Source organism: Cladophialophora bantiana (assembly GCF_000835475.1).
Source record: "Cladophialophora bantiana CBS 173.52 unplaced genomic scaffold supercont1.20, whole genome shotgun sequence".
Taxonomy (NCBI): domain Eukaryota; kingdom Fungi; phylum Ascomycota; class Eurotiomycetes; order Chaetothyriales; family Herpotrichiellaceae; genus Cladophialophora; species Cladophialophora bantiana.
In genome coordinates, this window is record NW_015971594.1 from 61,410 (window position 1) to 88,920 (window position 27,511).

General features: G+C 51.1%; 7 protein-coding genes across 7 annotated transcripts; 4 read left to right on the top strand and 3 right to left on the bottom strand.

Annotated features, from left to right (window-relative positions):
* Positions 1–499: 499 nt before the first annotated feature.
* Z519_10855 (uncharacterized protein) lies at positions 500–2,106 on the top strand (the record flags this gene model as incomplete). Its single annotated transcript, XM_016768570.1, has 2 exons — positions 500–996; positions 1,059–2,106. The coding sequence occupies 2 exons, from the start codon at positions 500–502 to the stop codon at positions 2,104–2,106; spliced, it is 1,545 nt and encodes a 514-aa protein (XP_016614957.1).
* A 4,624-nt stretch (positions 2,107–6,730) lies between these two features.
* Positions 6,731–7,594, bottom strand: Z519_10856 (uncharacterized protein; the record flags this gene model as incomplete). The annotated part of the gene is made up of 2 exons (XM_016768571.1): positions 6,731–6,954; positions 7,051–7,594. 2 exons carry the CDS (start codon positions 7,592–7,594, stop codon positions 6,731–6,733), a joined length of 768 nt encoding a protein of 255 aa, XP_016614958.1.
* A 1,383-nt stretch (positions 7,595–8,977) lies between these two features.
* Positions 8,978–9,875, top strand: Z519_10857 (uncharacterized protein; the record flags this gene model as incomplete). Its single annotated transcript, XM_016768572.1, has 3 exons — positions 8,978–9,196; positions 9,291–9,424; positions 9,566–9,875. 3 exons carry the CDS (start codon positions 8,978–8,980, stop codon positions 9,873–9,875), a joined length of 663 nt encoding a protein of 220 aa, XP_016614959.1.
* A 1,666-nt stretch (positions 9,876–11,541) lies between these two features.
* Z519_10858 (uncharacterized protein) lies at positions 11,542–13,020 on the bottom strand (the record flags this gene model as incomplete). The annotated part of the gene is made up of 1 exon (XM_016768573.1): positions 11,542–13,020. The coding sequence occupies one exon, from the start codon at positions 13,018–13,020 to the stop codon at positions 11,542–11,544; it is 1,479 nt and encodes a 492-aa protein (XP_016614960.1).
* Positions 13,021–14,559: 1,539 nt separating this feature from the next.
* On the top strand, positions 14,560–16,353 carry Z519_10859 (uncharacterized protein; the record flags this gene model as incomplete). The annotated part of the gene is made up of 2 exons (XM_016768574.1): positions 14,560–14,624; positions 14,679–16,353. 2 exons carry the CDS (start codon positions 14,560–14,562, stop codon positions 16,351–16,353), a joined length of 1,740 nt encoding a protein of 579 aa, XP_016614961.1.
* A 4,394-nt stretch (positions 16,354–20,747) lies between these two features.
* On the bottom strand, positions 20,748–22,100 carry Z519_10860 (uncharacterized protein; the record flags this gene model as incomplete). Its single annotated transcript, XM_016768575.1, has 1 exon — positions 20,748–22,100. The coding sequence occupies one exon, from the start codon at positions 22,098–22,100 to the stop codon at positions 20,748–20,750; it is 1,353 nt and encodes a 450-aa protein (XP_016614962.1).
* A 1,049-nt stretch (positions 22,101–23,149) lies between these two features.
* Positions 23,150–24,811, top strand: Z519_10861 (uncharacterized protein; the record flags this gene model as incomplete). The annotated part of the gene is made up of 2 exons (XM_016768576.1): positions 23,150–23,223; positions 23,284–24,811. 2 exons carry the CDS (start codon positions 23,150–23,152, stop codon positions 24,809–24,811), a joined length of 1,602 nt encoding a protein of 533 aa, XP_016614963.1.
* Positions 24,812–27,511: the final 2,700 nt, after the last annotated feature.

The following is a 27,511-nucleotide window of genomic DNA, read 5'->3' on the forward strand; positions in this document are numbered from 1 at the left end:
GCAGCAAGGGAGAATATATCGTGCCAATGCATCTCTCCTTGGTGTCACAGAATGCTGGTATGAAATGCAGAGCAATTAGCAACCTTGCAATATCCCGTTACTGAGACTTATATGGATGCAGTCAATGCCAAGACGAGGCTGGTAGCCCCTATCACGACATCCACGACCTGGACAAGCGTCCAAGGTGACGAACGGGCTCGGATTCTCCTGCGCGTACATGTTATTCCTCTGTCATGATGGAATCCGCGTGGACTTTGCTCACCGCAACAGTCGCTCTTCTCCTATCCATTGGCCGGAATAACTTCCGGCCAAAGGGGCATATAAGCAACTGATCCTGCTTCGAGAAACGAGGAGACTCCTCGTGCGCGCATCTGGACTAAACGCTCTCCTGTCTCGTTTTCGCTGCATGCGGAGGGCTTTCCACCGTCCAGTTGCTATACTCGGGCAAGGCTACACCACCTGTTTGATCGCTTTAGATCCAACTACTACGCCTGTCAAGATGACATACCTTGTCGACTCACCACCGCTTCCCCCTCTCTCGACTCTCTTTCCTCACATCCATTCCGATGCTGCAAGTCTCCCACACTCTGCAGACCCTTTCACGGTTACCACCAGTACCGGCTTTCTTCCTTGCCGTTCGCCCCTGCTGCATCTGCCAGCACAATTCAATGCGTTATCAGCGATTCTCGACGACATGCCAATAGTCAAAGCAGATGGCTCGCCTGGTTTGCTCGCCACATTCAAGCTCGGCCCTCTTATCGACTCGGGTGCTTTACCAGATTTGACCTCTTACGTTGATGACTTGAGGGCCGATACTGGCGATCTCGACCTCGAGGCCATTACCGCCGTCTTCCGAGACTACAGCTTTTTGGCTAGCGCGTATCTGTTGGAGCCTTGTTGGGAGACGTGGTCGAAAGACCATGAAGCCGGCTATGGTTTAGGGAGAGCGGTCCTGCCGAAGTGCATTGCCTCGCCACTGGTGAAAGCCGCAGACATGTAAGTATTCTTGAGCAATAGCTTAGTACTTTCCCGTGTGCTCGCTAATCCTTCCGATTTAGTCTCGACATTCCGCCATTCATGTCCTACGCTGCATCATATGCACTATATAACTACTCCCTCGTCAATCCTAGTATCGGTGCAAGCTTATACGACAATCTCCGTCTCGTTCGTGCGTTTGAACGTGGTCTTGACCCCTCAAGCTCAGAAGCTGGCTTCATCTTGACCCACGTCCATATGGTCCAGGAAACAGGTCCCTTGATTTCAGGCGCCGTCAACCTCCTGTCAATCATCGAACACTCTCCCAATGACGTATCTTCCGCAGTCTCAGCATTCCAAACTATGCTCTCTGCCATGACCCGCATCGAATCCCACATGGAACAAATGTGGAACCATTCCCTACCAAAAGACTATCTCTCGTACCGCACATTCATCTTCGGAATCACCTCACAATCCATGTTTCCAAATGGGGTGATCTATCAGGGCACCCGCTATGGAGACTCCAAACCCTTATATTTCCGCGGCGAATCTGGCGCAAATGACAGTATCATTCCCCTATTAGATCATCTGATGGAGATACCCATGCCGAGCAACCCGCTCACAGAGATTCTTAGGGATTTCAGGAGTTACCGACCAAAGACACATCGGGAGTTTCTGGCGTGGGTCATGAGTAAAAGCGCGGAGGTGGGTGTGAGACAGTACTGTACTCATCATGCCTTGTCGCGGAATATGAAAGGCAACAATGTGACTGACCAGGACGAGACCACTGCCTTGCTGTTGCCAACACTCTACCTCAAATTACTTAACCACGTGCGCAGTTTTCGCTGGCGTCATTGGCTGTTTGCTAGGGAATACATTATCAAGCGTTCGTCCCATCCCACAGCCACGGGAGGATCTCCTATCGTTACGTGGTTGCCAAATCAATTGTTTGCAGTCATGGATTTGATGGAGGACGTGTATGGCGAGAGTGGATTGAAGAAGGTTGTGGAGCAGGGTATGCGAGAAACAACGGAGACAAAGGTGGTCAAGGAGATGATGGAGAATGTTTCAAGTCAGAGGGAAAAGCTGGACAAGGAGGTTAAGAAGTATTGTGCGGAAAGGAGTGCCTGAGCAGACGCATCCATCTGGCATCAGGGCAGGCTCCTCTAACAAAGATGTGAACTCTGGCCGGGGGCCTGTCTATGTCCAACTAGGACACTGAGACTAACGACAACAACTGTGAACAACTGTGAACAAGGAGCTCGTCATAGTGACGGGTGTTTATGTCAAGACCAGCGATTAGTGAATTGAATGTCTCGGCGAGGTTCGGCAGGGTTCGGCTATGGTCGGCGCTGAGGTTTTTCCGGTCCGGACCCACTTCGCCCATTCCCGTCTTGGAATCTCCGCGTCGTTTGCCGTTAATATCCGGGTGATAGAGGACCCAAAGAACCCCATCTTTCACAGCCTTGTCTCAGATTAAATGCTCGAATGTGCCAATTTCTTGATGATATCGGTGCCCAGTAAATGAGATACACAGAGAGTTTATTTGAAATATAACCGTGACAACGTCTATGACACTAATCGTTAATATCCAGATCCTAGTCCCCACTCTTATCATTGTTGAGACTTCCAGGGAATACACAACTGCTTCAGTGTCAACAGTATCTGTCCACAACCAAGCGTTGGTCTTTGTCCCACCTTGCCATGACACACTTGATCTTGCTCAACATGAACCACTCTTGTCAAAGGATTTGAGAATAAACCGCTAAGGCACGGAAAACAAAGGGCACACGTCGACGTTCGAACTGTTTCACTCGATCTTAAGTGCCAGTCTGTGGCAGGTGTCGTTGCTGGTAAGTATTGAGAATGATCCATATCCTCAATTGATTCTTACGATGTTGCTGACACTTGAGTTTTGATCAGTATCATGCGACAGACTGGTTCAAGATTGTTGAAAACCTCAGAACAACCTTCTGTCGGCCTCTTCGAGCCACTCCTTTCCTCCCCGGCCGAGGTGTCTAATCCATTCTTGTGTCCTCACTTCTGTCCTTTTCATCCTGGGTACATGTGAAAATCAGCATTTGTTCGTTGGTGGTGACTTATCGAGGTTTGTCTCCTTTTGTCTCATCAGAGTGTTCTGTCCTGATTCTCCCCTAGCCTTCTGCTTACAATAAGAAAAGGACAATGTTCGTGTTCTCGTCATCCAAGAAGCGGCGCCCACCCCCAGACGTCATGACCTTGACGTTAAAAGACGGAGAATTGTGCCTTGGGATGTGTCCATTCTGAGCAAGGAAACAAAGACCGTTCTGCTGGCAAGAGAACAGAGGTATCACGACACGCAGGAAACAAAGAACTACCGCTTCCCCGTTTCTACAAATACATAATAAACGGCATGCCTTGTCGAGTCGCCTATCGTACACCCATTCGTGCAAAGCGGAGGCTCGTAAGGCTCCTGTCACACTCGGCCATCCAGATCAACGCCACCAACACGATATCAAAAGCTCTTCAAAGAGTTCGACATTGAATTATTTGCTTGAGCGACAACTTGGTATCTCTGCCCCCTACGGATCCGAGGAAAGAGTTGTCCATTTCCAACCCAATGGATTCAGTAGATCTCACAGCTCACGAGATTTCGCAGCGGCAAAAGACAGAAAAGCGTGTGCTCGAAACAGCTACTATGTCTACTATACTCCGGGAGTATCTTGAGACCCCCAGTAGATTCGCTCTATGTCCGAACTGAGTCAATCGAAGACGGACAAGGCAAATAACCGATGTATATATATATATATATCTATCTTTGTTGGAGGATCTTCCCGCACTCATTTTTGTTGCACTGTGAGTAATCTGACAAAGCCAAAAGACCTGTTCTAACTCCTATCAGTTTGTGCGATGAGTGCGCGCACGAAGAACCGGCCTTGGGTGCATGCCATCAGGCCTTCGATATGCTCCGATTCCGGCCGCTGCTGAAGTTTTCACTCCAGAGCATCGCACCGGCGGCATTTCACATGCGTTGCAGGAGCCCACATCCTTGCTGGCCACCTGCCGTCTTTCTCGATTGCATGTCATGAATTGTTGGCGGAGGGCAGGACTTGATTGTCAACTTCCTCCATGAGCCCTCCCTGCCACTGGTTCTGCGGAGCAAACCGAAGTCCAAATGAAGGTGACGAGGCCAACGGGGAAAATATGAATGCGTTCACCAAAGCCAGCAGCCAGTTGGAGGCCTGCAAGCCTCGCATCGCGACGTTGGAGGAGGCGGGCATCCCGACGGACAGTGGCCGACCTCGTCGTCGCCCTAACACTCAGCCGGAAAGTACTGGTTGAAAGCAAAATTCTTCCCCGGCATCAATGTCTGATGTGGGTGCTGACAGGCTCTATTCCCTTCTCAAGGTCGTCTATGATCACGCTGGCAGTTTCTCTTGGGAAAGATGGCCCATCGAGCAAGCGAGGCAGGGCAGGTCGAATACACTGAGATGGCAGACTTCTATGATCGTTCCTCCTTCTATCGCTCCCGCCCTGAGCCCGTTGACATGCCTGTTGGGGTGCTGCTCACCTATATTACCCGGTGTTAGAGGAGTTCTTGACCGTCAAAAATATCATCGACCCCAGTTCCCCTTCGGACAACGAATCTAAGAAGAATTGGGTGACACAAGAAGGCCTTTATACAGGCGATGGACAAGACTACCACACTATTGCGAAGAACCTGAGTTCTTAAAACAGAGGTGCAGAGTATGTTCAGGCTGACAGCCAGCGGTTTCGAGACGACATCAACAACTCGAATCATCTTCATATCATGAAGCAAGCTTTGGGTTTCAGAGTGTTCGCTGCCTTGGGGCGTTGTGACCTAAGCACGTAAGTATCTACCACCCGGTGGGATGAATACAATCTCACTGATGCGTGACAGCTTAGACAAGATCGGAATTGCCTGCCCCTAACAGACTTTATCGATTCGGTGAAGGGTGACGGGAAGCCGCTGTACATCACGATGTACGAGCTCTTCCATTTGCTCGAAGACGAGGTCATCAACCCGATATTGTCTGATCAAGCATCAGTCTTTGCTTGACCAACCAATTGACCTTCGGCCCGGACCAATGAGGTTTGCGGAGCGCATTGACAGTCAGGTAAAACGGGGGTAAGTTAAGGTTGATAAGACAGGTTCCGGGTTGATTGATTGGGAGTCCGAAGATGACTGAGCGACAAGGAAACACTATGGACATCCGAGCGGAACAGTTGGCTATTGAGAGCAGGTAAACTCTTAACTCAGAACACCCGTGTAATCTTCGGTGGCCTCGTCTGCCAGTGGCGGGGATGCTGATGATTATCAACTGGAAAACGCATCAGTCCACTCCGACTATCAAGGGCCCGTGTCTCGCTCTATTCGTCATTTCATTGCAGCTAAGGGGATGTGCTATTTTTACCTCTCGTTCGGTTACCCGTTCTCAATGGCGGCCAAAGGGAGAGCAATCCGAGACTGTCGTGGCACTCGTTCCAATACCATCTTATCGTTGAAGCACGGCTGGAAAGGGGGACAATTGAATGGCACAGCGACTTGGTCGTCCTCCAGGAGATGGATCGCCTTCACATGTCGGGATGCAAGATACCCTCACTTCGACTGTTCGTGGTCAGAGATTTCTGAGCGACGAGTCCAACACGGCTCTCACCAGCCTCGCCTTTCACCTCCTGTGGAGAGTTAGTATATATGAATGAATGGTGGTGGGTTCAAGTATCTGGGATTGTAAGTTATATCTTGTTATCCGAGACCGAGATCAAACTGACCATTTCATAGGATCTGCATTGAGTACTCTTTGCTCCGGCAGCTAGGCTCAACGCTTTGAGCTGTTATTTCTCTATGATTGCAACTGCGGGCCAAGCTGAAGTTCCTGCTATCCGTTTCATAGAGTTGGCGTCGAGTACACTCCGCCTGCTAGTCTTAGCACTTTTTACTGTTGCACAGAATTTGCGTTGAGCATGCTCCTTCAGCGAGACGTAAGACTCCGAACTGTTGTTTCTGTCAAAGTCGCCACACCAGTGTGCTCGTCCGGGTACGTTGCCCTCATCCATGGTTACCGATGGGATTTGATTGCTGACTTTTGGCTAAGTAGTCGAGGGTCAGAAGAGAGGGTCGACGGACAACTTGGACACGAAGAGCCAAGGCTATCAACCTAGCCTCTCAATGGGGCAACCATTCTGTTTTCTGCACTTCTTTTGAGCGCCAACTCAAAATCCCATGTCTCATATGCGCATGGCAGGAACTCCTCATGCGGTTCCAAACAAGCAAAGATAGGCGCCATACCGATACAGCTGTTACATGTACCACCATACCCATCTCTCAGAGTGTCGGGTAAGTGGTGAAAGTCAAGCGGTGCAGCCTGAAAAGGGCCTGGTGGACAAAGCCGGATTTAAGGCTCTAGGCGTGCAGATTCGGTGGTGAGCATGGATGAATAGTGCCCCAGGCAAAGCGTGGACCTACAAATGGTGAAGAGATTGAGGCGGGATTTGGTGTGCGCAAAGGAAGCGAGTGGACTTAAAACAACAACATCAGAGCTCGCACGATATGCCCAGTTCGGTTGCACGAAAACAGCGGCTATTCCAAACAGTCGCCAGGAGCCATTCGCCAAACATCACTTGTCAGCTCAACCTGCCCATGTGGTGCTGTTCCACAATACAGAAGGATAGATAGGGATGTTTCTTGGAAAGTCACCACCAGCTCAATGCCCCAATTTGCCTCAAGGCGGCCGTTACTTCGCCAATGCCTTTTTCACTCTTCTTTCTTTCTGTCCTTGTTGCCTCCTTTGCTCTTACCTTTCACCAACGACCGCAACATCAACCACACCCACCAAAGTGTGTTGCTCACTTTGCCGCTGTCATAGTCTTGTGTGCGATCACCCACTTCTGCCATGGCGCAGACAAGATCTGCAAGCTCCTTTTGAACTTTGTAGTGCAAATACGCTGCTGTTAGATCTAGACCATTGGTGATCCCGCCTAGATATATGCTATTAGTGGGTGCGGTATAGTTGAAACAGAGCGACAGGGAGGGAGAACGAGAGAGTATCAAGAACCCCATGGCTGATTACCTACCAGACGACCAAATTCTTCCATCTCTCTCCCATCTCCTATCCACAAACTTTGCAGCGGGAAATTTCTCATTCAATTTTCCCAATAGACCTCGCGGGCCGGTGATTTTCTTGCCATCCAGGAGCCCTGCATAGCCCGCAGGAAAGCTTCCAGTGCAGATGATCAAGAAGTCGGTCTTGTCGGCTTTCTTGTGTGCGCGGAGGAAAGCCAACACATCCTCGTCAGGGACCAGATTTGGATCTGGACCCGGGATGAGAAGTGCATCGAGTTGACCCGGTTGAACGGCTGGCGATGACAGAGGATCCGTCACCGGGAGCGTCGCGGAGGATGTCATGGAGGCGTGAGTACCTGACCCGGAGGCGGCAATGTAGTGGATCTCGACCGGGATAGCCAGTTCAATGAGCGGCTTGGGCAGGCCGCATGCTTCGAGGTATTCGTGGGTGAGCATACCGAAGAGATCAATGGCCGAGGCATCGAGGAGCTGCACCGGTGGGATCAGGAGGATTCCGACGCGGAGAGAGGTCGCCTTTGGGGTGGTGGACGTCATGTTGCATCAGAGGCCGATATTTTGCGATTTAGCTTGTGGGCATGGACGTGGTCATCGAGATAATTGATATAGTTATAAGAAACCTTATAGGGCGTGAAGTCCGAGATATAAGTACCTGCCCACGACAACGCAAAGCATGGTTCCCATTCACATGGGTGCCTGATGCTCCGAAGAGAGCGGGTGTGGGTATGTATCGTTCCGCTTTTCACAGACTTTTTGCGGGAAAATGAGCAAGTCTAGGTGAAATCGAGAGATTATTTGGAAACAGGAACCTCGTAAGGGGCTTCTGCAGGGTTATTGAGTCGCCAGGCTCCAGCATTTCGTTAGGACGGAACTCAGTTGAGAAAATCAGCCATTGGGCGAGAGGGAATGGTGAGACTGAATCCCCTGGAGAGCAGGACAGCATAATTGGGGTTTCTGGAATGGGAGATCTGAATTTGTCCCAATACCATCCAACCGGCGCAGAATGAGGCCGAATCGTCTTGGATGGAAATGTCTGCTCGCTGGATCTGGAAAGTATCCGCATTCGGTTAGCGGGAAAAGCGGGCGGTGGGAGTTCTTCCGCCCCGAAGGCATGGGTCGTAGTCGCCTAGAGCTTCTCCGCCCTGGAATTCGCTGAGGGTGATTAAGAAATTATGAGAGTATTATATGGAGCAGGTCGCCCATGATCTGGTTTTCTGTCTATTTTGAAAGGACGCATCGCGTTGCATTAGGAAGATTCTGTTTTCCTCGCATGCCCTCTCGGCAGGTCACAATGCGGCCAAAGCTCCGGAGTTCCTTGGAGGGACGCATGAGCTGCTGCGGCATTCGACGATCCTGGGACCCGGGCTCACCAGATTTACGTCAACAAAGATAAAGGAGAGCAGCCCAAGGAATCAGCCTGGCACGAGCTGGAGGACACTTCGATATGTGATCTCCTCTAAGAGGGAGGAGGGAGGTTGGTTTCCACCACGGCTTCCATCGGACTTTCAAGTTTTAAGTCGGGTCTTATCCGGCGCTTGACCAGATACAGACTAGGCATCACTATATAAATAGAGACTAGCGCGCTTTCTCCCGCTAGGGAGGCTCTATCCCCAAAAGGGCAAAACCGGCAAAGGGCCTGCCACCATCTTTTTCCCATCAATCCAACATTTGCCCTCTACACGCGCCACCAGGATTTTGTTCTTCACCCCCTGCTGGCGTATTTGTTCGGCCCAATAAGTCACATTGAACAAACAAATTATTTTCTTCTCTTCATCGCTCTTTCTCAGGACTATGTCCCCGTTTCTCAGCATGCGGCGCTTTTCTCGATCCGGTTCCGTCCACAATTCCCAACCCTCCATCTCAGCCTCGCATCAGCCAGCACCTCCCACATCATACACGCCGCCTCTCTCCCATGCGCCCATGATGCCAAATGGCACGACGGGGTCTCTTCACGACTCGAGGCCCGTGTCGGCAAAGACCAGCTCGAGCTTCGACTTCGCGAATCGGCCTCCCACCAACTACCAGATCACGGCCCTGCCGCATAACACCATCGGCAATCTCTCGCGCACCGACCAAATCGTCCTGCGACACTTCTGGGACGTCAAGTACGACGAGAACAAGTCTCGAGATCTCCATTTCGTAAGTCTGCCTTGAACTCCTAGAGAGTCAACCTGAGCGAGAAAGGTGACGGTCAGCTGACGGCATTTACCCCCGGGGGATTTCAACCCAAAAGCTCAAATTCCCCTTCTTCCCACAGTATCCGAGTCATCAGGATCTGATTCCTTACTGTGAAATCTACCACCTAGTAAAGACTTCACCTGGCGCAAAGATCATCAGTCTCGGCAGCGCGAACGGCGTCTACATTGGGTGAGTTTTGAGTTCTGATAAGGCGAAACTATCTACGATCACTCTTATTTGCTGCACGACAACGTGCGGGCTGGTCTGGCTCTTACCCCAGCTAAAATACTTAATATTACATGGCACCCTAATCTGACAATTCGATCCTAGATTTGAGCTCTTCTCAGGCTCCCAGCTTCACATCGACATGGACGACAGTTGGCAGAACATCTCGCACCACCGCGTCTCCTTCAAGAAATACGACAAGATGCTGAAGGACCCCGCGTCGGATGCGACGTTCAAGTCCTGGCCGAAGCCCTTGACGATCGAGTTTCTAGAGGAGCAGCACCAACGCTGGATGCTCGATCTGACCAGTCTCTGCTGGGAGACCGCCGAGGTTAGGGAGCTTGGCGGAGGCGGCGGGGGCGGTGATGGTCCAGGGGGGAGCGTTGACGGGGACCTGAAAGATGAGATGTTGTAGCTCGTTAGAGGTCTGACCGAATCGACCTTGACCGTGAGGCCTTGATGGCTTCCTCGTCAGTTTTGGCGCGCCGCGCCCTGTTTTGAATCGGGCTGTCGCAGGTTCTGCAATCCTGCCCAGCTTGTGTGCGCACGACATCACAATCATACCCGCCACGCAGGCTTCCATCAGAAACAAAGTAACTAATGGGCTCTTTCAGAATTCTAGTTGCCGGGAACAGGTTGGAAAGGTACCGAAATGAGATATGAGGATAAACGGCCTTTCTTTTTTCACCGTCCTTGCAAAAATGGGTAGTAATTCATAATGACTTGGAATGACCACCAAAAGAATCAACCTAGAAACATACATGTACAGAGTACATATCCAAGATACTTGTGTATTTCGTACCTGTGTGTGCACCTTTCTCCGTGGTAGATCCTACCCATGCCAAACAGTGACGGATCAGAATCCTCGTCTGTAAGGACCCTTTGTGTGCTCCCATATCTGTGGGGCGTGTAAAGTGCTGTGCTGGCAGTTCATGTTGCGTGGATGGACGTGGGTGTACTATCTTCCCGTGCATAGATGGAAGATGAATGCAGCCTGCCGTTGATGTCCAGTGGATTCTGCGCGTGGCCTTGCGCTGCGTACCATGCGTCGTGCCGTGTTGATGTGTTCGTAGTACCCTGTATGATGTATGTTTTCACAACCAGCGCCATAGGCTTCCATATCTGCAGTCAACCAAGCCATCTATGTCTGCCCACTCTGATACATGTCGATACGTGGTCAGGCTGTCACTATGTTCTGTGTACATCTTCAACGTTAGTGACGCTTCAGCCGTACCGAGGAATTGATGTCGCTACCATTCGAGATTGAAACGCCCAACGCCCCTTTGTCTGCAAGTTGGTCTGGATTGAAGGACCGGCAACGCCCAACTACTGCTAACAGCTTCCATCCCTGGAGTCGAGCAGATGGGTAGTCGTCTGCTGACAAGCTACAAAAGTTCCAGGCCATACAAGTACAGCAAGGCAGCCACTTTGAACAGAAAAGGCTGGTCACATTTCCATCTCACACCATCATTGGCTCTGTCAAATTACGTGCGCGCTGGCAGGCAGCAGAAGTCTCGGACACCAATATCGCCTTCAACCAAAAAGAAGAAGAAGAAGGGAAAGGCTTGAATCAACGAGGGGGATTGCCTTTGTTTGAGGGAAAAAAAAGCCGAAAGGTATCGTCAGGTTATCGCAGCCATACTTACATAGCATGGTCTGAATGCTTCTGCCGAATAGATTGCCCAATTCAACCAAGAACTGACAAGTCATACGAACTGAACAGACCCAGTCAATTTGCCCATAACACTTGCCCATGTCATCCACCAAAAGCAGCTTGCGAAAGTCGCATACACGAATGATTTCCTCCCGGCTCACTGCTGGCCCCATAGCTAATTTTCACCGATTGCGTCCTGCAAGGCCGCCTTAAAAAGAGTGTGAGGGCCCCAACATAGCTGAAAATCGAAACAATTGAACGGTTTTCATTCTTGAATACCAAAACCGGAAATCCCAAGTACAGAAACGGCCCAGTTTGCTAAGTGACAATCTCATGAAACCGAGGCTCTCATACGTATGGATGTTGAGTGATGTGAGCACCGATAGAATGCGGCAAGTTCTTCCTTGCGACCACTCTATGCAGATGCTTAACGTCTTGTGTTGTTATCGACTCGCGGGCCTTCTGATGGGAAGTACTCTTCTCTCCAGTACGCCTCAAAGTCATTCAAGGACTTCGGAGCAATGAAGCCAATATCCATGACTTTCACGTTCCATTCAATAGATTGCAACTTTCCGAAATGGATTCGGCTGCCAGCTTCCAAGTCGTGACCTTGGTTGAGATCCACAGCTATCGGTCTTTTCTTGAATTGAGGCTCTTCTGGGAGCGGCCCAGGAGGCGGATCTTGATAGCTTGGATATGCAATGGCGTGAGCCTGCATCTCAGAGCCCATTTTCTTCTGCCCCACGCCTCGCCCTCCGTAGGAATTGATAGGGACGCAGATGGAGTACCCTTGCCGTTTCCTGACAACAGCCATCCTTCTGATCTTGCTGTAAATGAGCACCCCTTTAGGTCCTTCACTCACACTTCGCTTGTCGAAACCACGAACAGGGGGGTCGCCACGTCTTAGGCCCAAGGGCTCGTGGTGCATTAAGGAAAATACTCTACCTTCGCAAAAGAAGGTGGCACCGTCACTGCGTAATATGTAACGAGGATCAAGCCGTTCGGAATCCGCCGCCAACTGATCCTTGTTATTGCCTCTGAATTCGACATTCTCAAGACCGCCAGCTGTGGGTGGCTTGTGTCTGTAGTCATATGCATCATACGAGTGTGAAGACCTCAAATAAGCACGAGATTTTGTTGCATCTTGCTGCTGGTCGCTTCCCCTTGTGTCTCGCTGATAATTGACACTTGTCCGTGAGGCCGACAGAGCAGAGGGTGCAGAGTGCACATCTTGTCCAGTTGCAGCCTCCGCCTTGGTTGGAATTCCGGAAGCACTTGTTTGGTGGATACTGTCAATGGAGGACAGCTCTCTTCTTTGTGCTACTGTTGGATATGCTACTGATTGTGTATAGGCTGACGCCGAAGGGTAGGGAAAATGACCAGCGTGAGAAACGACCGGCCTTCTATAGGAAATGTCCCAACCGGCAGGCAATAGTTGGCCATAACTGCGTGTATCCGCCTCGTTGAGACACCGACTCTGTGACCCGGGCGGATCCATGTCATTTTGTTGTAAGGCCCTCAAGCTTTCCTGAAATCTTCGATGTACTTCACCGGAGGTCTTTTCGCGGTCACTGCAATATTCATGCCAGGTTGGCTCGTTAGGATCTTTACGTCCTAGTAAAGAAAGGTAATTGTGGCGATCTTCGGCAGTCAAGTTTCGGCACTTTTTGATGATCACATATCGCTGGATGCATCGCAGCGATAGTATACGATCGTGATTTCTTACCGCCTGAACTGCGGCATCGAGAAAGCTCTGCAGATCGGCAGACAGAATGCTGGGGTCGCGGTCTATAAAGCGACTGCACCCCGGAAAATCGTTGTATTCGATCCGAATAAACTCAACGCCAGCGGCAGACGGGCGAGACGCTGCCACAACAGTCGATGTCTCTGGAGTAGATTGGGACATTCGACTGCTGCGGATTGGTACATTGTTCCTGACAGGATCAGGATCTGCATCGAGTCTGTCACGTGCTGTACAAGACTCTCTTCCGGTCCCTCGCAAGTTGAACTCTCCATCAGAGCGACGACGATGGTCACCCCTTTGCGTTTGAGCTGGTTCATGATCTGTGGTTCGCGGTATGTTTCTAACCCTTCATGTGAGCAAGGCCCTGGATCAAGAGGAAAGGAATATTGACGGACATACCTTCGTTGTTGGGGCGATATCGCGTTCGAGATTGGAATCAACTCTGAAGTATCTTTGTCTTGGAAACAATATCGGCCTGGCGAAGTTGAACCCGGTACGTGAATCAGCTAGGGTGTGAGCCTCACCTCCGTTGACAACAACTCTCCGTTCAGATCCATCCTCAAATGTCCTCCACGATGTCCCATACCTTTTGACTGGGTCGTATGAGGCCATACAAGAGAATGGAGGACGACGACAGTATTTCTAGTCATGTTGGGCGGAGCCACGAAGGATTGCATTAAGGGAGCCCCTTATCTAGCCCTATCCAGTGTAAGAGCCGCACTCCCAGAGACGAGAAAGGGACTCCATGTTGCTCTACCTATGCGTGAAAGTGCTAGTGTATGCAGCAGGACTTCGTAATCGGTGACCATGGAGGCGATAGGCATTCTGAGAACAGATTCCGCACTTGAACAAGATGCGTGCACTTTAGTTCCCAGTAGGTGGGATTAGGCACGAGCCTGAGGCCATGCGGCGTGATTGGCACAAGTGACGGGGATTGTAGGTGGTGAAGACTGTGCCAGTGACGAGGGCAGTGTAGGGTGTGCTCGGTACAAGGAAAAGGTAGGTGGTGAATGTAGAAACGACGAAGTGGCTGAGGAAGTCCAATCAATGAGTGACAGCAGCGCAGCCGCAGTTTGCAAATACGAGGTGTCAGACCAAAAGAATTCAATACATTTACGGGCTTGGTGGGCGTCTGCGTGATGCCTGGGCCAATTAACGGTAGTTGCTGTATGTACCCAGTGGGCGGGCGGCTCGTGTCGGTGTCTCGGCGCCTGTGGGTGTTTGCAGGGGGGTGCAGCGGGTGTAGGGGTTCAATACGGGCAGGGCTGTGGGTCATATACTTGGACAGTAGGTGCTTCGGATGTCGCTCCTCCTGGGAGAAGCCCTGGAGCCACCAACAAGCCATGCCGCATTGCCGTCTTTCTCTGCCTTTCTCCCTACCAAGTACACAACATCTGCCATCGACACTCCCTCCACAGTCAGGTTACATGTTTGCGGCTGATGTAGGGCATGGCTCATCGACCGGGAGCAGTGGCGATTGGTCGTGATTGCCATCGATCAAGCTATACTCCTAGTTAGGTAGTTCTTTTCCTTTACTTGGCCTCGTGTATATCCTCGCCGTTGATCCCCCAGCATCATTTCTTTCTGTTTGGTCCGTTCCCATTCCCTTGATTCAGCTTGCCATTACCTGCCAGACGAGTCAAACTGGCCAGCTTTGCCCATACCATTGTGAAGACAGCTGTTCATGGAATCCACCGGCTTATGGCATTGCTGCCCACCGAACCGCCATGGAATCGAGCACTGGAATTGTGCGGTCATGTTGTCGGGTACGTCTACAATTCCTTGACATGATATAGCGCCAGACTTACCGTGCCATGTAGGGCCAGATCTCCCCGCCAATCGTCAGTTCACGCCTCCATCCACGACGCAGGGTGTTCGCCCTCCTCGGAGAATGGCAATTCTACCGCGGATGGAGGATCAGCGCCCGAGTTGCTCGCGACAACGCTTAAAGATGAAAAATACATAGTGGATACACTAAAATTAGAACGGGATTTGGCTATGACCGCCGGAGCCTCGTACGACGCACACATACCCTGGGATCGAGAAGCGGTTCCCCTGCCAGATGCATACAACCCTTTGGACTTAGCCCCTGCTCTTATTAAGGAGGATTCAATAAACCACAACACTCCATGGGTTCACCTAGACCAGGTAGACAACCATGTTCATTTCATCACCAAGGTCCAAATGATCAGGCGGCAGCGGCTGAAAGTCCAAGCTCTCAGGATCCGAGCAAGAGACAAACGGAACTGGATGAAGCACACGCGAAATCGCCTGCACAAAGTTTTTCGTGATTTCTTAAAGGCAAACGAGGCGTTTCACCGTCAAACACACCATGACAATACGACGACCAGCTTTCAGGAGATGGGCTTAACCTTCCAAGAGTTGGAGGCCCAAGATATTGATCTTGACGTAGTGGAGTCGAATCTAGCCCCTGCGGAATGGGAGTTGAAAGAGTCCGAGAAAAGGCTTTATGAGGACCTATTAGGGCCCTCGGCTTCTGATGAGGATGATTCAGAGGTCGGCATTCAAATGACCGAAGCGACTCCTAGCTGGTTCCATAAGAGACCGAACGAGAAGAATGTCAAAGTGAGCCTCTTGCCCCCGTATGAAGCAACTACCCAAGACCGACTATCGGCAATGTCATGCCACAGGCAGGAAGTGAAGGATAGACTTGTGAGCCTGACAAAAGAGTATGCCGCGCTTCAAGAAGACGTGCAGATGAGAGCAGCGGGCGGTCTGACTGTGGACGTGTTGTCACAGGAGGCTCTGAAAGAGCTCCCCGAGCGACGGGCGCAGTTACTGAGAGAGTTGGCCGATCTGACTGTGGGCTTCAATACACTAAATGATATGGTGACTGAAGGCCCGGATCTGATGTCCAGGGAGGCAGACATACTATTTGGGCACGATCAATTTGACGACCTGCAACCCGATGTGATGACACAACAATCTCTAACCGAGGATGATGAAGTCCTGCATCTCCAAGCCCATCACCAAGAGGAACGGAACGGTGATATTCTTCCCTTTCTGACTCAGCCGCTTGTGGTCACCTTGTCACATCCCCAAGTCTTAGAAGAACAACCCTGTGTTCCTCCGTTGACTCAATACTCATCTATCGCTTGGGACCTACGAGGCCGGGACGCGGAAACTCTGTCAGGCTCCGTCTCCATGTGGATCCTCGGGTGTGTGCAATCGTCATGGTGGTCCCTCATCCGCTTCGTCTTCATGAGTGATCTTAATGAGAGGTTTTCGACCAAGACTGTTGCAGACTACGTGAGGGCAACGTGGCTTGAGAGCAATATCAATTACATCCCTCTGACGGATTTTAGCGAAGACCCGGAGTATTCGGGATTTTCATTCACTCTTGAGGACGAGATCTTTACTCCTCTATCGGACGCCACCGACAGTCAGGAGCTTCAATGGCAGAATCGTCCACTGAAACGAAGGCGTCCGAGAAGTTCAGAGCTTTCCGACCACGCTTATCCAAAGGCTGGTTGAAGATGACGGGCCATTCAAAGAAACAGCGATGGTTGGAATCTTCTAGCCCTGCTACTGTCGTGTTACCTTTTCAACTGCAACAGGTTTGTATTGGGCTCCGCTAGGCTCTGTTGGTCATGTTCGATATTTGGGGTATGCGCATGGCTTTACCGGCTTACCAGGCACATGAGATTCTCAACCATTCGGTCCGGCAACATATATATATTTACCCCGCAAATCCGAGGCCCCGCCTGAGGATGATCTGAGTTTAGAAGGGCATTCTGGGGCTATGGCTAGGGGGCTGATTGTGGGGTCCGGCATGTAAAGACCATCCTCCCTAGGCTCTCGTTTATGTATATTGTTACTGCGCGGAGTCTGGTGTCACTCTTGCATCTAGACAGCTTTTCTTGTGCGTTCTGTTCTCGGTATAACAAAACCCAATACATTACAACCACTCCGCCGCAGCTCCCTCTAACCAGACCTATCTGGCCGTGGATTGGGGACACGATGAAAATTACCGTGTTAAGCTATTACAGCTCACGAAATTGGGTACAGGCTGAACTTGTCCTCCTACCAATCCAGCCCTGGTCAGACCGGGCTCTCCTCGTATCCACCTCTGAACGATAATTCTTTGGCCTGCTCACTCCAGCGTTCGACCAAGGCGCTACCATCACCAACACTCGTGTCACTTGGTCGATGCAAAATCCAGACAGTCTGCCGCACAAGGCCCCTCCGCCCTCTCACAAGATATCATGTGCCATTTTCGAAGGAATCATAGGGGATCGCGAAGGAAATCACAAGGCAGACTGCCGGTTCGGGTTAGCAATGTTACACCACACTAGACAACAGATGTCTGAGACGTGCTGCCGCAGGCGCGAAAATGGACGAAGAGTATCATTGCGGCCATGTGACGACCCTCGTATCCCCCGTGGATAAACCCTGCCATAGTTGATACATCCCGAGGCTGAGCTGCTTCGAACCGTGAGGTCCTCGCTGATTTCATGGCCAATTGGTGTCCCAGAATGAGCCAGGGGGAACTAGTATACGAGAGATCAAAGATGTCTTTGCCTGTTTCCCACTCGATCCGTTGGTCAATTTTGTGATCGCCTGTTGAATTTGAAGCGATGCGTGGTGGATCCTGTTTGCCCAGTCAGATTCCAGATGTGCCTCAGCTGAGAGCCAGAGTCCAAAGTCTAGGATGGCAAGGCATGACTGGTGAAGATGTTATCTCCCTCCAGGCCGTTTTAGAGTCTTTGCCTTTTTACAATGTCCTCAGCCTTGTAAACGTTCTTTGTGCACTCTACGGCCTTACTAACACCCCTATCCTGAGCCTCGTCAGCAGACCCTTACCCTCACAGAAAGTGTCTGCTCGAATGCCTCGATTGACTTAGTAAAAACCAAACGGTATGAAGAAATCACGTCTCCTGCGAGCATTGGAGCGTTTGCAACATCTTTAGACCGCTATAGGGAAATATTCCTTTGGTAGGATCAAGACGTTCTGAGGGGCTATGCGCGATGAAAAGCAACAAATCGATGCGTTCGAGACCGAATCAATGACATCATGACAGAAGTAACACCTACCAGCCTGCAGATTGAGAGGGACAAGAGCCACATAGCTGCACCCTCGAGTCCAACTAGATTGCCCTCCGGCAGAACCAAACACAAGATGATTGTCGACCTTTCCTAGACAGCAGAACCTTGTTTTTTTTTCCTTTCTCGACAATGGGAGCCTAGCCTGGATATTTGCACCTGGGATCTCAGAGTGCCAAGTCATTCAAGGAACAGGCCACGTTGAGGTCGGCGTGAAAACAGGATCCAAGGCTCGAAAATGGAGACAGCTGCCCTGGAATAGTGGCCCCATCCGACACAGTCAGCATCAGCAACTTCGGTCTCATCTTCAGCAACAGAGACATCCCAGCACAACGGATATTGCGTGAAAGGAATTGAGGCTGATGAACGGGCTAGGCCTAAAGAGTCGATCAACGGTGCCTTTCTCCCAATCGCACGGGCTATTGGCACAGTGACACTTACCGTTACCCAAGGCCCTGGAACGGTGCACATTCGTTCTTCCCTGAACACATAGCGGTAAGATGGCCACTACTTTATCGCTTGTGGGTTTGCCTGGTTAGAGCGTATCCTGACCGAATTGCGGTACCGTTTCTTTGTTGCCTCCTCGGATCCGATGCTGGGCTGCGCCGAATGATGCTGTCAACCTGTACACGACAGGCTCATTCCTCATTCAACGCTGTGTATATGACACGTGGTCAGACACAAAGAGGTATGAGTGCGTGTTCCTCTCTTCGATACAGGATACGCGGCAACGTCAAAAGCACGGTCAAATCTGTTTGTCTCGAGGCGCACTTCCTGTTTGCCCTACGCCAAAGTCTTCTCGAGCGAAGAGTAGATTGGCTGCTGTCCAAGAGTGTGCCGTCGACCTTTTCGCTTCATTTTGGGCAGCAATCCAATGCGAAACTGCTCACCGCCAAATTTGATCCAGTCAGAAGCTACTGACGCGACGGATATGCCGTGGCTTCTCTCCCGAGCCAAGCTTTCGGAATTTAGTTTTCTTTTTGTTTTTTTGCTTTCCACTTCGCACAGTAGACTTGAACGACCTAACTGGATCGCAATATCTCAAATGCGGAGTAGAAATTGAGTCATGTGTAAATTTTGTTAATGACGAGATGGACATGAGCTAACCGTCGGAAAGGAACCTGTCTCTCTCTCGCGGCTGCTGCTAGACACTGTAAAGACTGATGAGAAATACATAAAAAGAGTTCCGCAGATACTGACCTATCATTCGCACGCCGGTGACCTTCTGACACCGGCATATGCTCAACGGCGCAAATCGTAACTCGTCCTTCCAATCTATGGCGTTTTTGACTGGAAGCTTCGAAAGCACGAGTGACAGTCTCCCTGAATGAACAGCGGAGTCATAAACAACCTGACAACGGCATGCAGGTTCCGCTTCCCCCCGAAAGGCGCACTGTTGATATTGCTTTTGCCTCGCATAAGGTCGTAAATGGTTGGATCTCTTCGCCACTGTTCACAGGGACCGTTCTATGTTGCCTGTTTTCCTTCGACCGTCATTGACGGCGTTGCATTATTGAAATGACCGGCGATAATTAGAGCTTTTCCGTAGTTCGTCACTCGGAAGTGTCCACATTTGGGTGTTGATCGAATACCGAGTCATCGGTACTGGTATCGAGCCAGCCTTGTCACGGCAGAGGTGCTTGCTCTCGTCCCAACTCTTTGCGCTGCTGTCGGGCGCGGAAGCGCCGCTTTCAGCCGCTCTTTGGGTCGCCGCCAGATCTGCCTTCCATAACCAGCAATGATCGAATTGAACTGCCCGGAGTGCCGTCCACCGGACTCCGGAAAAGGATCGATCCAAGTGTGCACTGTGCCGAGTTCGACGCCCTTGTACAGTGTCACGCCGTATAATATCAGTACATCGGACAGTGGCTTGAGTCGGGTCCTTGCGGCCCAAAGGCAATAAACTCAAGCCATTTAGAGCAAGTACCTTGCATTTGCGCTGAGTGACAATCAGGGAGGGAATCGATAGACCAGGTCGAAAATTGGTTTCTTCTGGAGGGAAATTGCCTCTTACCCGATGGGCAATGATGGCCCCCACGGTATCAATATCATTGCTTTTGATTAGTCCAGCCACATCTTTTGTGTCAATGCTTCCATAGATCGAGGCCAATAAATATGTAGGCATGTACAAAGACAGAGAAAAGCAGGCTGAATATGAGGCTGGGATCTACCATTTAGGGAGGTCAGGACGCAACCAGTTTCTGAGATGATCAATCGCCAAGATGTAAAGGAGGAGGCTGCGAGGCTGAGCGAGAGCCTAAGACATTTTAGGAAGGCTGGGAAAATGGAAAACTATCGTCTCAAATGTGGAATGAAGCCAGACTCGCGTAACGGTTTTGTCGTAGGGGAAAGGCGGAAAATCCGTAGTCCCGCTGGCAATGTTTTAGCGTTACTACTTAAGCAATTCGTTATGTCATGACTGATACAGCTGAAGGTTACAGTAAATACACTCTGACTAGTCGGAGCATAAGTAGGAAAAAGGCAGCGACCATTCCTCAAACAGTATACCAATGACAATCTGGAATGAACGAGGCTCTGAAGAAAAGGGGGTAGACGTCCAGGTTGGATTTCCGTCTTCACCAGTTTCCACGGTCAAAACAAAGTGGGATAGGATGGGTGGCCACACGAACGAAACCTAACTGGCGCATATTCAGCGACTCACACAATGCCGTCCACAAGTCATGCTGCTTCCGCAGCATTGTGGACGGCGTCCAACTGTCGGAGCGCCTTTCAATGAGACTGACACCCTGCTGCTGAAGGCGTTGCCACCGGGAGCAGCAGAAACGTATATGGATTGACAGACGCAGGTTTTCGCCCACATACAATCAAATGGTCGCTTCCGTCTTCAGAAATTCTGCCAGCTGCTCTTGCCAGTAGAGACGAAAATAAGGCATCGACGCTGCTGATATTTTGCCGACGTTCTTGACCCTGACGTTATGTTCAATGGTGAAGACTTTGTCGAACCGGATGCGACTTGCAGGGTGTAGCTTCTTGTCTTCGCTTGTTTTATCGACCATGATCGGGGTTTTTAACATGACAGGCTCTCCAGGAAGCCTTTCTGGCTTAGTATCCTCCATGTAAATGATGGCGTGTGCTTGATGATCCTCCTCGTCAAAGCTGTCCCTGCTAATGCCCTTCCCGTGATATGTGTTGATGGGTATTGCCCATGAGAACCCATGGCCCTGTTTGATGACGGCGAAACGGCGGATTTGGCTATAAATCTTTTGGTTGTACGGGCCAGTGCTTGTAAAGCCCGTGTCCTCTGTGTGTCCGACGCCGGTGGCATTGGCATGCCACAACATTGTGAAAACCCTGCCAACGGTATACCATTTGCTGTCCTTTTTGTGATAGCCGACGTCTAGCTCTTCCTTTGTGCCATGATTTTGCCGTCGACTCCGTGATTTCTCCCCGAAGGACGGTCGCAATGGCATTTTGTTATTCTTCTTTTGGGGAGACCAGGCTTGCTCCGGATACGAAATTTGTGATACAGACAATTCTCTTTCGACCCTTTCATCTCCGAATGCCTTTCGTTTAAGCATTCTTTGAAGCTGGCTGGCAATTTGGGCAAATTCCTCGTTGCTCCCGCTGAGATATTCTGCAGAGAGCTCGTGAAAGCGAGCCTTGTTGACATGGGATCCTGGTGGAGCAGGGCCGCAGCTCTTGACCAAGAGGTAAAGCCGAATGCAGGTGTCTCGAAGGTTTGGCACCCCCAGAGTTTCACACCTCACTGCTTCTAGAAGGAATTGGTAGTCTTTTATCACGGACAGTTTTCGTTGAAGTGTGTCCGCAAGCAATTTTGTGTCTCCACGCTGATTGAATGTTGAGACACAGATAGCATGCCACATCTCGTCATCGTCCAAATGGAAACAGTTGCTGCTCACACCTTCTTTCAGATTGTCGACTGATGGCGATGTGACATTGGTATTTCTTGAAAAGACTGCACTCTCTGGATAATCGCTTCCCAGGCTGTCTCTCTCGCTATGGCGACCTAGAGCTGAACTCTTATCCTTCGGGTAGGTCCTCGCTTCTTTTCCCTCCACGTCGTGAAGTGACTTGGGATTGCCTGCCTCGGGGGCTACTCCTGCACCGTCATCTTTCGACCCTGAAGCCACATGTTCATCTTTTGCGGGATGACCTCGTTGACGCCCTCCTCGCTTGGACTGCTGTCGAAGAGACATCTCTTACGTGGACAGACAAGAAACTATTATCTTGATCCGGTTCTCAATGGGCTTTAGGCTTCGAGATAGCTTCTCGCAGGGCCTAGCGAGCGGGGTCGTGGAAGTCAGGATCCTAGAAAGTTCGTTCCCTTCAATGGACACGCTGATTTGAGTGTGTTAAGGGGCAAAGGCAGTCTGATATGCTAGTGAGTGGCTTGCAGCAATCGAGACGCACGAGGGCACTTGCAGAAGCCTACAAGTTGGGGGAGAAGCATCCTGTAGCTGAAACGCCATCGTTGGGTCGTCTTATACATGATGGGAGGGGCTATCCGAGAACCACCGCAGCTCTTCATTTGTCCAGGTGAGGCTCTTGGTGGAATGTTCCGCTAGAAAGCGTCTCTGTCTGGAGCGCTGTCATGGAGCGTATCCTCCAGTGAACTCTTCAGACGCCGGCATTGTGAAGCGGAGTCATTGGAGGATATGGAAGCCAGGCGGGGTTGTGAGGAGTGCTAAGGAATATCTAGACGAGCAAAAGCGTCTCAAGCGACGAACACGTCTCGCGTACCCGACCAAGCAGAAGGTAGAGATAATAGGACGAGAGAATTGCCGACTCGGAGGGTGGCCAGGGCACCGACAGGGGGGAGCAGGGAATAAGGCGAATACATACCTAGGTACATATCCTGTACCTCGTACTTGGGTAGAGATGGAGTCAGCTCCAGCGGATGGAGTCCAAACGGTTAATGATACGCGCCGTGTGGTGGAGCGTCCCGTTACCTGTATGTACGGAGTATCTTACCTAGGTACGTAACTTACACACAGCGCCGTACCGATTCCTGTCACCCTAGTAAGATTGCTCAGCCGCGTTATGCCGGCCCCTAGGCTGGTGACTTCAATGCCGGGACCGAGCCCTCCCCCCCCCCCTAACCACGCACCCATTCGATGGTCATGCACTCTCGTCCTCAGACGCGCTGCCTCACTTCCCACACCATTCTTTTTATACTGGACGCATGGCCCCCCCTTCCGGTTGGGGACTCCCGCCAACATGAATCTACCTTCAAGAATCTTTGGGAATGATCTTTCCCCCCTGGAACTTTGTCCCCTCCTGGTTCCGAGACAGGAACACTGGAAGCAAACAGCAGGTCGGGTAAGCAAGGTGGCACAGTCCCGAGACCCCCCTTGCATTGTATTGACACAGAGGTGACAGTCTGCTATCGAACCCGGCAGCATCGTCCAACCTCCCACAATCTGAAACTGGGCCTCAACATGTCTCATGCACACAAGACGCTCTTCCGCTCGTCGGGGCAACTGTCGACTCCGGGGATTCCAAGCGACATTCTGCCGAGGCGGACGAGAGAATGGAAAACCACGGTGTTGCGAAGGACGTTGCTCTAGGAGGGACTCGACCTCTAGGGGATGCGGCTGAAACCGCAGAGCCGGTGCCTCTGCGTAATATCGAGGTGGTCCGAGGCGCCGGCGAACACCACAGCTTGATAGCTCAGGTCTCGCCCTCAGACATTGACCCTGCTCCTCATTCCGACGCACGAGAATCGACCGGCCGTTCGTTGGCTTTGCGTAGTCTATGGAATCAACTTAACAGTACCTTCGGGTCCCTCACTGGTGGTCTCATAACGGCTACTGACCTTAGGCGAGAAGTCATTCGACAGAGGGGAATTGCCCTACGAGAAGCTGAAAGCATATTGGCTTCTGCAGGCGGTGATGATTTGCGACCCCTTCGGGACATTCTGTTGGGATTGCTGCGAGTCGAAACACAACTGCAGGAGAAGGATGAAAACTTGATTCAGCAATGTTCCCTCATTCGCAGCCAAGGTTTCAAAATATTTGGCCCTGCAGCAGAATCTTCATTCAAAGTCCTTGAAGACCAAGGTGTCATTGTCCAATCCGAGGGATCTGATACAGAAGAGTCCGTTCTTTCCACGGATGACATTCGACTGGATCAGACCTCCGAGGCTCGACGTTATCTTTCGAAGAAAGGCGATGTGGATCTGCTGAGGGAGACATTGATGGATCTGGATGTGGAGCAGATGATGATGTCCGAAGCGGGCGAACGACCGAACATCCTAGAAGACCTCAAGTCCAGGCGGAATGAAGTATTACTTGAACTAGGGCGAGCTGAAGAAGAGTTGGCCAGGCTTCATGACGAACTCCCAGAGAGGAAGGTGAGCATTTCCGAAGAATACCTTCGTCTACCTTCGGAACTGGAGCACCCGGTCGCTGGCCAGAGCGATATCGAAGGTGGGAAATTGGGAGACAGCAAATTGGGGTCTCAATTTCAGTCGGACGTCCAAGGACACGGCTTGTCCCAAATTCTCGAAGGCGCAACAAAAGACAATCCGGTCAGATCAAAAACACTCGTCAATGCCTACCTCCTGTATCAGCTGCAGCGTTCACCTCAAGAGCAGCAAAACTTCCTCAAAACGGTCGAAGAGACTAGCAGAAAAAGCGATAAAGCTCTGGAAACAGATCCAAGCAATCCTCCCCTCGATATTTGGTTTGAAGAGGAAACATCCAAAAAGTCTCGAAGGAAGAATATGTCCAGTGAAGGGTTTTCCAGAGGGACCAACGCTGACACGACTGCCAACATCCAAAAGTCTCACGGTCAGAGTGAACCGCACAAACGACGAAGAGCTCCAGATGACGAATATACCCGTCCGCGAAGTATGTTCGCTGCCTCAAAAGATAATGTTGCCGCTTGGGTAGACGCGAAACACTGAGTGCTGGTTTCATTATTTTGCTATCGTAATCTTCCTCTACGTCCTTGACGCGTCCTGCGTGAGTTTTGAGTCTATCCGTGCTTCTGAGCTCAAAGGTGCTCCGTCTTCCACCCAACTCCCCAATTTCTGGATTGTAGCTCGGTCTGTCTTTTCGGATTCAATTCTGGGGAAACTGTCTTTGGCACCAGGCCGTCTCCAGGGGACTTCAGCCTTGCCATGCGAGAAGCACTTGAATGGTTGTCCAATGAACTCTAAGCCACGTACGAGTCCCCATTTAGGGAAGCGTTGGAAGAGACTCGTCAGACAATGAGATTCAGGGGGGGACCTATTCGATCCATGTGGCAACTGGGGCAATCTAGCCGCTATTGATGACCTGACTACTCAGGTGACACCTCGATGAACGATGACCTCTGACCATTGCCACGAAATCGCTCAATCTCTGGACTATTTCAGAAAATTCACACTGCTGTCCCACCACAGGGCAGTCTCGAGCCGCGCTGTTGACGGGATGGTTGGTTGATTGAACCCCAGACTGGGTCGGTTGGATGTTGCGCGACCTGGAACTGTCGCAGCTGACGGTTCGGGCCTCGACAGCACAGGCGACCAATAGGCAGATTCCCTGATATGCAGCATCCGCGGAGGCAAACAGGAGTTGCAGAACCTGCTGCAGTCAAGATATGAAGGCGTGCATATTTCGACACAGGTATGGTGCCGATCAAGAAGCACCCATGTCGAGAGACATGATACAGGCGCGATTCAGACCGAACGGCTCAGATGCACAGCCTCATTTTCACGGCGGTTTCGCCGTGAGGCTGGCCAATAGATTTTACCAGACCTGCACCCACGGGCATGGAATTTTTGGAAGATGGTCACTAGAGACAGCCATCCATAGGAATATTTCTGCTCGCATAGAGCTAGAAGCAAGTCGATTTGCTTGAAGTAGGTAGCGGCGGGGGTCAAGGATGCCTTTTGTGCTAAGTCTTGGTTTTTGGGCTTTCTGCATCCGGAGGAAGCACAGCGTTTGAAAAGAAACGAGAAAGAAAAATACAATGGTCATTACTACGATTTCCTGAGCCCGCTGTTACATACAACGAGCATGGCACGATCTGAAACAGGAGCCGACATAGAACAAAAGTGCCGCACGCCCGCAAGGTGCCAGGCGCAAGGTGCTAACAAGTACCCAGTACACACTCCTCCAGGTTCCAAGGAATCAACCCTCTGTTTTGCGAGGCAGAGTTTGCGAGGCCTTCCCGGCCCCTTCTCTCAACTAATATGCCCATTTCGGCCATTCTTCCAGGTTCATTCGGACCCAATTTACTCCGCACATCCGCCTTAGCCCCAGAATTGCTAGATGGGCCTGCCTTCATCGAAGCATCACCACAAGGCCAACCGGCATCTGGCCGATGGCTCGGCGCGCTGATCCTAGTACGAGGTAAATATTAGTTAAAGCGGGGGGCTACAGGTGGAGAATAATTATTCTGGACGACAACAATGAAGAGGTACGGGTCGAGGACATAGTTGGACGACTGAGAACGGCACTCGTCGAGTAGCGCATCAATAATGCATCTGATAGAAGTAGGCGACAAGCAGGGTTCAAGCAGTCGATGGTCCAGGTGGCTCTCCTTCCTCCTCGTAAGAAGCCATGCGGCTGAAGATAGTGAATGCACAAAACGTCCCCCTTACAAAGCGCCAACAAAAGCGCGGAACTCCAATTCCCTGCGGGAGCTCGGGGGAATTTGCCCAAGTTGCAACCTCGCATGCAGGTTGGGCAAAGCTGTCGTCGATATGCCGTAGAACTGAGAAAGATGCAGCGATGAGGGTACCAGTGATCGGTTAGCGAAATTTGCTAGTGCTCGACAGCCTCTGGGAAAGTGGAGGCCCGTGTCTATAACAACCGAGTTCTCGTATTCCTCGTCGGATCCTGGGGACATGCAACTTGAGTACATAATCCTTGCCAGTCATTCTGTCGCACCACTGGGATCCCCTGGAGGTCATTCTGGTGCCATGGCCATGGGACCTTGTACGTAGGCCGAGCCCGTCTCAGGCCGTCCTGAACGGGAGAGCTTCCAATTAAAACCAGATTGTTGGGGTGATCCAGTTGATTCCGGAAGCGATGCGCAAAGGACAGAGGAATGAGCAGGGGCTGCACACTGACGAACTCCAGTTCGTGCCACATGCCAGCGCAACGCAAGCCATTTTGCCGCTTAGAGGACCAAGCCACCAGGCATTCGAAACGATCTAGGTCAGCTGGGTCTTAGGCCATCGCAAGTCCTTCAACATTCGCCATTGTCCGGAACAGCTGCACTTGTAGGATGCATTGGCGGCGATTAGTTGGTCTCTGATTTCGTCAGGCCTACTCCTTGCTCGGCCTCTCCCTCTCACGACCTCTCTCCCGGTGTTGATCAGTCGGTTTCCTATCTGCCGACCCCGCCGTGAGGCTCTGCGGTTACAAGGGGCACCGGGCTAAACCGAGGCACTGGAGCGAGAGACGTCAAGAGGAGGATGGGGACGGGGAGAAGCTGACGCAGAGGATCAACTGCCCCCCCTCCCCCTTCGAGGCATGAATATCCTCGGGTCCGCATTTTATATTATGGAGCGTGCCTTCAACGTCGCTAATAGATATGTATATCGTGAATTCGTAGCAGCCTGCAGCCAGCTGAACTAAAAGTATGAATTCCCTGTAGATAGCAGAACAGAGAG